Genomic DNA, 12,750 nt, shown 5'->3' with positions numbered 1-12,750 from the left:
TCCAGACTCAGAAGTGACTTTATTTCTGTAGAAGAGGCTCACAGCTGGGCTGCTGAGCGGGGCCTGGCTTGGCTCAGCTTCCCCTCAGAGACCTGGGAGCCCCAGCCCCCTGCCCTCACTCCCAGGCCCTTTGTCCACCCAACGGACGATGGACACGTGTCCTGGAGGTGACCAGCTGGCTGGGACTCAGAACTGGTGGAGACACAGAGAGGGGCAAGGGCCACGGACGTGGAGCCAGGCCCAGGCCAGGCGGCCCCAGCCCCAGCCGAGCCAGGCCGAGGCAGGGCAGCCAGGCCCAGGACAAGCTCAGAAGCCCTTGGGGAGGGGGGACCTCAGGGCCCAGCCCCGAGGAGGGTGGGCCCCAGGCTGAGCAGGAGCCCCCCGGCCAGGGCCCAGGCGCTGCCCCCCGGCCCGGGCCCCCCATTGCACAAATCCTTCTCGCAGCAGTCCACGTCTACTTTCAGGATCCCAGAGTTAATGAAGCCCATCAGGTAGTCTGAGAAAAAGTGCCGCTTGACGAAGTCGCAGGAGGCAGCACACATCCTGTTCACCGAGTGGTCCTTCCTGCCTGGGGAGGGGGGGGGGTGAAATGGCAGCCCTGCCTGGTCCTCTCAGCCCAGCAGACTGAGGCTCTCACCCACCCGTGCTGCCCATGGCATGGGAAGGGCCCGGAGGGGCCAGGGCCGGACAGGTGCCTCCTGCTGTCCCACCGCGGCCCTGTGGCACCTCCCGCGCTCCCCCGCCCACCCGCCGCCCCGGCTTACTGCTGCTGGGGTCGGTGATGCGGACGCTGGCGCACACTGTGTCTGAGGGCTGGCACTGCTTCGGGGTGCAATGGCTGGAGTTGGTGGTCAGTGTGCAGTCCTGGCACCACAGGCCGTGAGCTGGGCAGGCCCGAGGAGGAGGATGACCAGAGGGATTGGGGCTGGGCTGCCAGCCCCCTGCACCCCCACCTGCCTGCCGACATGTGGCTGTGGCAGCCGGGCACCCTCCGGCCAACAGGGCCAGGGCCAGACCAGCGCCTGGAGGGCAGGCCCTGGAGAAGCCGCCTGGCTTCCCGCTAGCTCCCCGGAGCCGCCTCCCTGCCCCCAGAGGTGCACCCACACCTGAGCTGCCCTCCTGCACCCCACACCCCGCCCCCTCCCAGAGCTCGGTGGGTTCTAAGCTTCCAAGGACCAAGCAGGACTTGCTGGGCGTGTGGATGGGCTCAGAGGGTGAGCGGGTACAGGACCTGCCCTGCACCAGGGGCATCCCTGCTGACCAGCCAGAGCGAGGCCCAGAGGAGGAGCGGCCCAAGGAGGGCGCGGGGCGAGGGTCTTGGGGTGAGGGGCGCGGGGCGAGGGCCGGGCTGGGGGCGAGGGGCCCAAGAGGGGGTTGGGTTTGATGGGGGGTCCACCCTGGCTCTCCCGGCGACCTGGCCCAGCGGGTGGGCTGCCCCCGGACTCACTGGGCGCAGAGCACAGCAGGGCGGCCAGCAGCACGAGGCCGAGGCCCTTCATGGCCGGGGGCAGCATGCTCCGGGCGGGCCTCGCGAAGGCGTGGGGACGGCGGGCGGGGTCCTCTGGGGCGCGGGCCTGGCGGGGAGAAGCCCGGTCAGCGGACGCAGCCCCTGGCCGGCAGACCCAAAGGACCCTCGCCGTTTCTGCCTCCAAACGCGACCTCCAGCCACGGATCCACCGGGGTCGCGGGGAGCGCGCACAGCCCCACCCCCGCCCATCCCCCAGGCGTCACCGCCACGGCGTCCCCTCGGCGAGCCCAGGGCTGCCGGCCGGGCACGGGGACAGCCGAGGTGCCCCCCAGCACCTGTGGGAGGGAGGCGGTGTCCGGCGCGTCCTCTCCTGGGGGGCGGGGGCGGTCGACGCGTCCCGGAGGGAAGGGCCGGGCCAGGTGCGAGCCGCGGCACCTGCCGGCGGGGGGAGGGGCGCACGCCACGTCCCCACCCCCACCCCTGGGCTGGGGGGCCGGGAACCCCGCGCAGAGACCCTCCCGCCCCCGCCCCCGCGCGCGCTTGGGCGCTCACCGCGGGTCGGAGCGTGGAGCGCAGGCCGCGGGTCGGGCGCACTCACATCCCCGGGGCGTCGGCGCTCCGAGGCTCCGGGCGGGCGGGCGCGCGGGCGCGGGGACCGTGTCCTTCGGTCTCCCTGCGGACCGGAGCCGGGCGCAGCCTCGTCTTTCGGGGGACGCAGCCGCAGACGCGGACCCCGGCGAGGGGCGGGGCGGGGCGGAGCTGGGCGGGGGCGCGCGGGACGCGAGCGGGGGCGGCGGGCGACGCGCGGCCGGGAGCTGGGGGCTCCGGGGTCCGAGCCTGGCCGCTGTTCGGGGCGTCCTGGGCCTGAGCCAGCGGCGCTGCCCGCCCTCCCGCCCGCTCCCTCCGCCGCCTCCGCGCCCCCCGCCCCGGAGCGGGAGCCCTCCCCACGCCGCTCCGCGCAGGTCCCCTCGGAATTTCTCGGAGGCACGTTTACTGCGAAAGGAAGCGAAACGCACAAAGACGCAGGGAGGAGGGAGGAGGGAGGGAGGGCGCGCAGGTGCGGGTGCAGGTCCCATTCGGGGCGCGCAGCCCTGGGCCCCACCCCTCCCCTCCCGCCCCCACCGGTTCCGGTAGTTCCGGGCCGGTTCCCTCTGAGCGCCCCTGACGACCCCCCCCCCCCCAAGCAGCCCAGGACTGCCCTCTCCAGCACACCCGCCCCCCAGGGGCCAGTCCGCCACCCCAGCGGGACATCGAGGCCCCCTGCCGCCCGCTGCGGGCTCAGCTTCGCCTCTCGCCCGCCGCCTCCGCACCTGGACCCTGGGCCTTAACCGCAGCCGCAGCAAACGTGGGTGGCCCCTTGCGTCCTGCCCCCATTTGTGCTCAGTTGTCCCCGCTGCTGGCCTAGCGCGTCCTGGGGCCCCGACAACACGATGGTACGTTAGACAGACGATTGTCGCCCATGTGTCTCCTGAGATGCGTTCATGGAGCACTTACTGTGTGCTCCAGAGTGGCCGGCAGGCTGGCCGGTGTGGCTCAGTGGCTGAGCATCCTATGAACCAGGAGGTCACGGTTTGATTCCCCGTCAGGGCACATGCCCGAGATGTGGGCTCGACCCCATCAATGATTCTCTTTCATCGTTGATGTTTCTCTCTCTCTCCCTCTCCCTTCCTCTCTGAAATCAATAAAAATGTTTTAAAAAAAACGAACCCTTGATACACATCTCATCACAGCCTCACAGCTTCCCTGCTCACCGGCTTGTCATCACTCCCGCCTTACAGAGGAGGAAACCCCGCAGCGAGAGGTCGGGCTCCGGCCCACGGTCACGGGGGACACAGTGACCAGTGGTGCCACGGGTGTTGGCCTCCGCGCTCCTGCTCCGGAGGAGTGGACAGCAACCCCGATCGGGGGCCGGGGCTCCTACAGACTGGACAGAACTCAAACGGGAGCTCAAGGTCAGAGACCCACAAATATAAGCCTCCGGATGCGATGCAGCCGAAACAGTGGCGAGTGACGTGGAAATCCCACCGACGTTCTAAGGGGAAGGCATCCGATCTGGGGAGAAAACCGGCCTGCTGGACGGGTTTGCCATCCATGATCGGGAGGAACACTATCAAGCTGACCCTGCTCCCCTGGGAAAAACGGAACCTCTAGCCGTGAAAAAACATCGCACTGAAATGCAAAGGTCAGCAGCAACCTTGGAAGAATTGTGCGAAATGGACACAGGAGGGTTGAGGTATTGTATGGGTTCCTTTACAGGAAATGTCCAGGGTAGAAAAACCCGGCAGAGACACGGAGGAGAGCAGTGCCTGCCTGGGAGAGAGAAAGCCGGGGTCGTGCCTGCGAATGATCAAGGGGGTTCTTTTCCAGAGATGAAAATGTCCTAAAAATACGGAGTGATGATGGCCGCACACGTCTGTGACTGTACTGACAACCACGGAATTGTATACTTTAAAAGGGTGAATTTTATAGGATGTGGGTGACATGTCAATAAACGGCTGTTGAACTCAGCAAATGAGATAGGCAGCAAATTAGACGCAGGTGAAGAGGGAATTTGTGAACTGGAATATAAATCGAAAGACATGACCAAGAATATAGCACAAGGGATAAGGAGGTGGAGAATAGAAGAGCAACGTTGGCCCTAGCTGGTTTGGCTCAGGGGATAGCGGTCCCCCTGCGGACTGAAGGGTCCCGGGTTCCATTCCGGTCAAGGGCATATGCTGGGGTTGCGGGCTCGATCCCCAGTAGGGGGCATGCAAGAGACAGCCGATCAATGAATCTTTCTCATCATTGATGTTTCTATCTCCCTCTCCCTTCCTCTCTGAAATCAATAAAAAAAAATATTTTTTAAAAAAGAAAGAAAGAAATGTTAATACACAAGAAATAGTGTGCCAAGAGCTAGTAATATCAGTCCCAAAGGACAGAGAGTCAATATTTGAAGACATTATGCCTGAGAATATTCCAGAACTGGTGACGGATCAGTATTTCCAGAGAAGCATAACAGATACTAAGCAGAATAAACAAATAAACAAACAATCCACACCCAGGTACGACATTGTGAAATTGCAAACCACCGAAGGCGAAAGGCCTTTAAACCAGCCCAAAGGGAGGGACCCTGGTCAACGTTAAAGGACTGGCAGCTGGACTGGCAGCAGCATTTCAACAGCAACCACAGCCCAAAGCCGGTGACATCGTGCCTTTAACGTGCTCGGGTGGAAGCAGCTGAGATTAGCATTGAGGGGAGCAGATGGCCTTCTGTGGTGTTGGTGGGCCTCACCCAATCAGGTGAAGGGCTGAAGGAACCGGAGACTGACGGCCCCTGGGCAAGAGGGAATGCTGCCAGCAGGCGGCCTTTGAACCTGAGCTGAAACTTTGGCTCTTCCTGACTCCCCTGGCTGCTGGCCACACGCCGACCTGCAGATGTGGGACGCGCCAGCCTGCATCGCGGCACCAGCCAGTTCCTGATCGCTGATCGCTGACCTTGAAGCCATTCCCAAGTTCTCTCTACTTTGTCCAAGACACTGCGGGCCATAAATGGTGCTGTTTTAAGCCCCTACCTTTTGGGGTTATCTGTTATTCGGCAAAAGAGGGGCGGGGCATGACAGGGGGCCTGGCTGGGCATGACAGGTGGAGGGGGGGGGCCCTATGGGGGCAGTAGGAGCAGAAGCCTGGTGTCCAAAGAGATGTAATGTCTCAGGAGGTGGGGCCGGCCCCTGGGGAATGCAGCTCTGGGCCCCAGAGAGTGGAGACCTGGGCTCTCCCACGCTGGGCTTGGTTGCCAAGGAAACAGAGATTCCTATCCCGTTTCCAAGCTACTCTGCCTCCCTCCCTCACACGTGGGTCAGCCTCAGCCTATCAGGGCTGTGCAAACAGGAATGACAATCTGTCACGATTAGCAACCGAAAGGGCTTTCTTTCAGGGGCGCAGAGCCCCTAAGTCCCTGTGTGGGCCTGGCCCCTGCAGGCGCACAGCTCCTCCGGCCTGACCTCCCTCTTCCCAGCCTGACCTGCCCAGGTGCCCAGATCCTGGCCAGGGCACCGGGATCTTGCCCTGACAGGTGCCGCTCTGGCAAGTTGCCGGAAGCCTGCGGCGCCTCTGGGGCCGTGGCCCACGTCTGATGCTGTGCTCAGGGTCCAGGACCAAGGGCGCGCGCGGCCCACAGCACAGCCTCTCCCAGGCGTCAGGACCAGGGACAGTGTCAGAGGCCACGGCTCTCCAGCCATTGGCCAGGCATCTGGGGCTCAGGAGCCCAGAGAACAGGCTTCTGGGCTGGGCCCTGGCAGGGAAAGGGCCGAGGCTGGCGTCCCGGGAGAGGTGCAGCTGAGCTCCCCACCCGGTATTTGTGGGGATGCCACCAGATTCCCCCCACTCCTCGGAGACTGGGGGTGTGGCTGGCGGCCGTGTGACGAAGGACTGCTTCCCAAAAGACCGACAGCGTGGCCTCACAGAGGGGCCAGCCAAGGGCCAGCAGGGACATCTGTCACCCGCACAGCACGTTTCCTGCCGGGCTGCCGGGCTCCCAGACGGAGACCATCCCTGGCCCCGGGGGGCCCTGGAATAGTGGGGGGTGGGGTGTGTGCTGGGCTGAATGCTGGCCCCAAAAGAGACCCAAATCCTCACCCCAGGCCTGGGATTGCGACCTTATTGAAAGGAGGGTTGCCGGCTGGCGGGGCTCAGTGGTTGAGCGTTGACCTATGAACCAGGAAGTCACAGGTTCGACTCCAGGCAGGGCACGTACCCAAGTTGCGGGCTCCATCCCCAGTGGGCGGAGTGCAGGAGGCAGCCGATCCATGGTTCTCTCTCATTGATGTTTTTGTCTCTCTCCCCCTGCCTCTCTGAAATCAATAAAAATATATTTTAAAAAGAAAGAAAAAAGGGTCTTTGCAGATGGGATTACATTACGGACCCGGAGATGAAGCCCTGGGGTCCCTCCCCATAAGGGAAAGGGGAGGGCGCCGCCTGCAGACGGAGGCGAGGACCTCCCCTCCCCATCCCTTCTCTGAATCATGCCCTCCCCCCGGCCCCCGGAGAGCACAGAAGCACCTTGCAAACCTGACGGTGGAGGGTGGAGCAGAGCTGTGGGGCCCACCAGTGCCGTGCTGATGTGGCCGCGGGAGGGGCTGGCGAGGTGAAGCAGAGGGAAGGGCATTGGCGGGGAGGAGGTCGCCGAGGGGCGCGGCCAGGACAGGTGGGGGTGACCTGCCACCGAGAGGACATAGAGGTGGGGCGTGGGGGGGGGGGTAGGGGCTGGGCAGGAATCACCCGGAGGGCACCTCGGAGCAAAGACGGGCCCTTCCAGCCGAAAGCACAGAACTCAGAGATTTTCACCACCTTCGTCACAATGTGCGACATGCGGAGGGGACAGGCTCCACCGGCAGGACACAGCGCCCCGGGGAGAACGCCGTGTCCGCTGGGGGCGGAGGAACGACTCGGATAAAGACGGCCCGCGGCCACGGCGACTCCATATGACTCCATTCTGTGCAGATGCTGCCCCCACGCACCCGCAGATCCCAGAAGACGCTGGAAATGCACGGCTACTGCACCTCACGTTCGCGAGAGCGATGGATGGAAAGAGGAGGCGCAGGAATCAGTGAAACAGAGCAGCCCAGCAGGGAGCGGTGGACGCCAGGCCCCGGGGAGGGAGCTGGAGGTCCGGGAGGCAGCACTCGGGGCATCTGTTTGGGCAGCTCTGCTTCCCTGGGGCGGGGGGATTCCTAAACCTCCTGGAAGCCTCCACCAGAGGGCTCTGGGCTCCCCGGTGCCCCGCTGCCCCCCGTGGTGTCTGGAGCCCTTGAACCTGTGGCTGAGGCGGAGCCCCCTCCCCAGAGCCGACACCCCCTGGGGCCGGGGCACCCAGAGGAGGCAGATGGGTGTTTGGGGGACAATCTGTGTTGACAGTTGCCCAAAGGAGATGAAAACCTTTGTCCACACAGAACCCGCACACAGACTTATGGCAGCTTTGCCCCTAAGCGTCACCACATGGAGCAGCCGCGATGGGTAAATAAACTGGGTCCATTGGGCAGTGGCCGGTGGTTCGGTGATTCCGGCTCAAAGGGCCTGAGCTGTCAATTCCCGCGACTTGGAGAGACGTACCGCCGGCTCCTGAGTGAAGACGCGGGTCTGAGAAGGGAACACAGGACATGGGTCCAACCGGGTGAGGCAGACCCAACACCAGCGCTGGGGGCACCGTGACAGGACCAGCAGCCGCCAGAGGAAGGGGGTGCAGCCGGCGAGGGTGGGGAGGAGGAGGAGGGGAGCACAGCGGGTTGGGGGGCTGGGAGAGCCCTCTGCATGGTGCTGTAATGGTGGATTCACGTCCTTAGACATTTGTCCAAACCCACCGAGCTGGGGCCAAGCGGAGGGACTGGATGTGAAGCAGGGACTCTGGTTACAATGTGTGGGAATGTCCTCCTTTTTTTAAAGTTTAAGAACTGGGTGAGGGCGGGATCACTGCTGGCCTGGGCACCTGGGGCTCGGCCGAGGGCTGCTCTGAGCTGGGCACTGGGTCTCCCTCCAGGAAAGGAGGGGCTGGGACCATGTTACCCGTGAGGCCCACCAGCCCTGCCTTCCTAGAACTTCAGACACACTTCCTGCCGCCCCCTCCAGCACCAGCACCAGCACCAGCACCAGCACCAGCACCAGCACCAGCACCAGCACCAGCACCAGCACCGCTGTTTCTATCTTGCTGACCCGCGGGCCTGGGTGCGGCCCCTGAGGCTGCGTTCCCTCCCGCACTTGCACGTTCCTCTGGAGTCAGACCCAGCGGCCAGTGGGGACACAGACACCCACAGGTCAGGCTGCCCTCCCCTCCGGGCGCTCCACCTGCCTGGAGAGAGGGCTCAGCAGTCCTCCCCAACTCTGTGGGGCCCCCCACGCTGAGGGTCGGGCACGAGGCACCGGAGGACCAGGCACCTGGGCTGCGCTGAAGAAAGAGGCAACCGTGGGCTCCCTGTCAGCAGGCGTGTGTGTCCAGCTCAGGGGACAGGACCTGCGGGACCGGAGGTGGAGGCTGCAGCCCTGGACCCAGGCCAAGACCCCAGCCCCTGGGTTGGGATTTGCATGGTGCTGCCCAGCGGCCGGCTCTCAGGCGGCCACCAGTGCTGCCTGCCCCACAGCTGAGGACAGGCCAGTGTGGCCCGGAGCACCCTATGCGGACAGGAGCAGGAGCCTGGGGGTAGCGGGGAAGCGGGGTCTGGTGGGCAGCCGGGATGCGGGGCCTGGCAGCCAGGAGGCGGGGCCTGGCAGTCAGGAGGCGGGGCCTGGGCAGCCAGGAGGCGGGGCCTGGGCAGTCAGGAGGCGGGGTCTGGGGCAGCCAGGAGGCGGGGCCTGGGCAGCCAGGAGGCGGGGTCTGGGCAGCCAGGAGGCGGGGCCTGGGCAGCCAGGAGGCGGGGCCTGGGTAGTCAGGACGAGGGGTCTGGAGCAGTCAGGAGGCGGGGCCTGGCAGCCAGGAGGCGGGGCCTGGGCAGTCAGGAGGCGGGGTCTGGAGCAGTCAGGAGGCGGGGCCTGGCAGCCAGGAGGCGGGGCCTGGCAGTCAGAAGGCGGGGCCTGGGGCAGTCAGTTGGCGGGGCCTGGGCAGCCAGGAGGCGGGGCCTGGGGCAGCAGACGGACCAAGCTCTGCACAGACCAAAGCCCGGGAGGCAGAGCTTCCCTTCCACACACAGGCAGTGCGTGCTCGCTCCCGCTTCATCCACGTCCTGTTCTCCTGGCTCAGGACCCGAGCTGCTTCCTTCCTCTCCGTGCGCAGGCCCCTGCAGCTGTTCTGAAGTTTGTGTTTTTCTTGTTAATCCTCACCCCAGATACTTTCCCCCTTGATTTTTAGAGAGAGCGGAAGGGATTGGGGGGCGGAGAGAGAAACATCGATGTGAGAGGGCCACACTGACGTGCTGCTGCCCACAGGCACCCTAACCAGGGCCAGGGATCGAACCTGCAACCCAGGTAGTGCTCTTGACCTGGAAGCTATGACCCTTTCATGCACAGGCTGACGCTCCAACCACTGAACCACACCAGCCAGAGCTCTTCTGGGGTTTTTTAAGGTCAGTTGAGGGAGATGGAGCTCCACTTCGATAAAGTAAAGGATGTGCGTGGCCGGCTGGCAGGCGGCGCTGCAGGCTGAGGCGTGGGGCAGCGGGTTAGGCTGGGGCAGGGCCGCACAGACCGTGGGCTCCCCAAGGCCAACCACACTGACTTCCCTTCCCTGGGTCCCTGAAGTCCGGGAGGGAAACCGTCCAATTGTTTGAGGCTGGAGCTGGGGAGGGGGGGCAGGGGCCTCCAGGAAGCCCCCCAGCAATGCTCTTTTTTTTTTTTTTTTCCAGCAATGCTCTTTATCACACTTCCCACGATCCCGGGCCCAGCAGGACAGAGCGCAGATACGCAGCCTGCACAGACCCACACGGACCACAGCCTGCAGACCACGGCCACAGGATGAAGGCGCTCACGGCTGTCCTGCTCGCCCTGCTGCTGTGCAAGCGGCCAGGTACTCGAGCAAGAGGGCCGATGCTGTAGCCAGGGGTTGCCACAGTCCCCGCCCATGGGGACCCGCAGCCTGGGGAGAAGACACGGCTTGGGAAGGAGGGCATGAGGCTAGTGTCTGAGGCCGGAGGGAGGTGGAGGGGGCTGCCCTGGGCCCCCACAGTCTCCAAACCTCCCCAGCCCTAGCCCCAGCCAGTCCTGGGGGACACGGGCTCCCCTCCCTTAAGCCCTAGACTTGGCCTCTCTGAAACACAGGCTTTGGGGTGTCCCCTCCAGCCTCAGTTTCCCCCTCTGTGCAATGGGCAGGTGGGCAGGCCATCCTGGGGTGGGGGGGCTGCTGTCCAGAGCCCGTCACAGCAGCTGGTGCTGTGAGGACGGTGCCTGGTCACACTCGGGGAGGTGAGCAGTCTGGGAGACGGGGCGGGGTGCGCACAGGGCCCACCCCCCACCCCCCAGCTGCGCCCTCTGCATCGACGAGCGGAGGCTCACGGGATCCCTGCGGCCAGGGAGAGGACAGACACAGGACGGGGCGGAGGACGAGGACCTGGAGCCGGAGAACTACGATGAGGACTACGAGGAGGACGAAGAGGCCGAGGGGGACGGCGGGGACAGAGGTACTGTCCACTGACCCCCGGCCACGGGCATGCGCTTCTCATGCTCAGCCCTTCCTGTGGGCAGAGTCCAGGCCAGGCATGGGCCTGAGTGATGGACAGACAGGCCTCCTGGGGACCTGCTTCCCAGCCTGGGGGTGCGGGGAAGGAGGGGAGCCCGACACTCAGCGCACCCTCACCGGCACCCTGACCGGGACCCTCGACTGCCCCCCAGAGTAGGAGCGCGGTGGAGCCACTAGGGGGAGGGCAATGGTGCTGGGGGGGCGGGGAGGTTGAGCAGGGGTTCACCAAGCAGAGGGGTGCAGCATGGCCCCAGGATGGAGAGGCCAGGGACACACAGACCCCCGGTTGAGTCCTGTCAAAAAAACAGGAGCAGCCCTGGCCGGTGTGGCTCAGTGGATAGAGCGTCAGCCTGTGGACCCAAGGGTCCTGGGTTCAATTCTGGTCGAGGGAACGTTCCTGGTTGCAGGCTCCTCCCTGGCCTGGGCCCTGGTCGGGGCTCATGCAGGAGGCAACCAATCGATGTTTCTCCTTGTCTTTCCCTCTCCCGTCCACGCTCCCTAACAGCCAATGGGAAAATATCCTGCGCTGAGGATGAACAACAACAAAACCCAGGAGAGCCTGGCCCGGGCGGGAGGGCAAGGTGGGGGGACCCGGCCAGGGCTCGGGTGGGCTCCTGCAGGGGGCAGGGAGCTGGAGGGGCTTAGAGCAGAGCACAGAGCACAGACAAGACCCACCCAACCCCTCACCCAGATGGCGGGGCCACCCCTCTGTCCCGCCCACAGGGATAAAGCCCAGGGCATCGCCAGCATCCAGCCCGTGTGGCCCCTACCCCCCAGCATGTCTTCCCCCCACAACACACACCCTCCCCGCATTCCCCGAGGCTCTAACACCCCAGGCCTCGGCCAGTGTGGGCTCTGTGGGCCAGCCATCAGGAGGGGGCGGGGCCTGGAGGGAAGAGGCTGCGGGAGAGCAGGACCGGAGCGGGAGGGGGTGTGGGTGGTGGCCGAGGCTGAGCCCCTGTCCCCAGGGCTGCGGTGCTACACCTGCTCGTCCCTGCACAAGGAGGAGGCCTGCCAGCAGACCCTCCCCTGCTCCCTCGGCCAGCGCTTCTGCAAGGCCCTCCTTTCTCGGTGGGACACTGGTGAGTGGCCCGGGCACCCCCAGGCACACAGCCCTCCGAGGGCCTCCTCCCTGACCCCCTCCAGCGTGATTCACCCTTTCTCCCCCTCTCCCCCCCAGAATCGGGGCCTCTGACCACCTACTCAGGGTGGTGCACAGAAGCCTGCAAGCCGGTGGCCAGGACGGTGGAGGGGATGGCGATGACCATGTCCTGCTGCCAGACCTCCCTGTGCAATGCCCCGCCCTGGCAGGGCGCCGGGCCGAGCGGCCCCCAGGGCAGCCCCGGAACCGTGGCCACCGCCCTCCTGCTCAGCCTGCTCCTGGGCCGTGGGGCCGTGGGATCCTGAGTGGAACGGCTGTCCCCTGCCTGGCTCATCCCTGGCGGCCAGCACCCGGCCCAGTATCGTCCTCTCCTGCCCAGTTTTGGAGAATAAACTTGGAGGCCAGCACTGGCTCCTCCCAGCCCACCTCCACTGCCTCAGTTTCCCTGTCTGCCCTCCTCTCCCTCTGCTGTACATGGAGGGCTGACCAGGCCTCAGCCACTGGCTATGTGCCTGGGGAAGTCCACCTCTCTCCCCCTGGCTTCCTGCCTCCATCCGCTCATCTGCCTCCCATTCCTCTGGGCGGGGGGGGAGAGGGGGGCTGCAGAGCCTGGTGGTGGGGGGGGAGCAAGAGTAATCGCAGGGCTGGAGAGGAGAAAAGGGGAGGCGGGGGTGAGCCAAGGCAGGACTTTCCCCACCCCCTCAGCCCAGTTGGTGCAGGTTGAGGGGAGTGGGAGGAGGTGGGAGGAGCTGGCAGAGAGGCCGGAGCAGGTCCGTGGCCTCCTGAGCAGAGGAGCGGGCAGGGGGAGGGCAGGGGGAGGGCAGGGGGAGGGCGTGGGGAGGAGCGCCCAGCCTGCCTGGGCCAAGGGTGGCCCTGTCCCTGGCCCTGTGGGCTCCCCGTGTCTGCACTGGCTGTGCTGAGCTGTGCTGGCTGCTGCACGCTTGGCTTTCTTTAAAAAAAATTTTTAAATTGATGTCAGAGAGGAAGGGAGCAGGAAGAGGGATAAAAACAGCAATGATGAGAGAATCATTGATCGGCTGC

The 12,750-nt window shown here is 65.1% G+C and overlaps 2 protein-coding genes across 3 annotated transcripts; one reads left to right on the top strand and one right to left on the bottom strand.

Annotated features, from left to right (window-relative positions):
- On the bottom strand, positions 1-2,384 carry LY6H (lymphocyte antigen 6 family member H). Its single transcript, XM_081111615.1, has 4 exons — positions 2,021-2,384; positions 1,448-1,574; positions 765-884; positions 1-568 (listed from the first exon to the last, which is right to left on the bottom strand). The coding sequence occupies exons 2-4, from the start codon at positions 1,512-1,514 to the stop codon at positions 333-335; spliced, it is 423 nt and encodes a 140-aa protein (XP_080967741.1). The 5' UTR covers positions 1,515-1,574; positions 2,021-2,384; the 3' UTR covers positions 1-332.
- Positions 2,385-6,974: 4,590 nt separating this feature from the next.
- On the top strand, positions 6,975-12,135 carry GPIHBP1 (glycosylphosphatidylinositol anchored high density lipoprotein binding protein 1). 2 transcript variants are annotated; one of them, XM_081111542.1, is made up of 10 exons: positions 6,975-7,115; positions 7,399-7,462; positions 8,072-8,256; positions 9,127-9,229; positions 9,443-9,498; positions 9,778-9,938; positions 10,441-10,548; positions 11,113-11,188; positions 11,611-11,689; positions 11,788-12,135. In XM_081111542.1, the coding sequence occupies exons 2-10, from the start codon at positions 7,445-7,447 to the stop codon at positions 11,800-11,802; spliced, it is 801 nt and encodes a 266-aa protein (XP_080967668.1). In that variant the 5' UTR covers positions 6,975-7,115; positions 7,399-7,444; the 3' UTR covers positions 11,803-12,135. The 2 variants fall into 2 exon arrangements, with proteins under 2 accessions (XP_080967668.1, XP_080967667.1); XM_081111541.1 differs by lacking the exon at positions 11,113-11,188 and having other exon boundaries at positions 11,576-11,689.
- The last annotated feature ends 615 nt before the right edge of the window (positions 12,136-12,750 follow it).

The sequence above is a fragment of the Myotis nattereri genome (genome assembly GCF_964212035.1).
Source record: "Myotis nattereri genome assembly, chromosome: 17".
NCBI classification, from domain to species: domain Eukaryota; kingdom Metazoa; phylum Chordata; class Mammalia; order Chiroptera; family Vespertilionidae; genus Myotis; species Myotis nattereri.
Note: the sequence above shows the minus strand (reverse complement) of the source record. Positions and strands in the feature narration are given on the sequence as shown.

Coding starts and splice junctions, on each gene's coding strand:
- GPIHBP1 (XM_081111541.1), top strand. Junction 8,257..9,126: donor GGGGACACAGACACCCACAG/GTCAGGCTGCCC, acceptor TTCCACACACAG/GCAGTGCGTGCTCGCTCCCG. Junction 9,499..9,777: donor CTCTTCTGGGGTTTTTTAAG/GTCAGTTGAGGG, acceptor TTTTTTTTCCAG/CAATGCTCTTTATCACACTT.
- LY6H (XM_081111615.1), bottom strand. CDS start 1,514: ATGCTGCCCCCGGCCATGAAGGGCCTCGGCCTCGTGCTGCTGGCCGCC. Junction 885..1,447: donor CCTGCTGTGCTCTGCGCCCA/GTGAGTCCGGGG, acceptor GGGCCTGCCCAG/CTCACGGCCTGTGGTGCCAG. Junction 569..764: donor CATCACCGACCCCAGCAGCA/GTAAGCCGGGGC, acceptor CCCCCTCCCCAG/GCAGGAAGGACCACTCGGTG.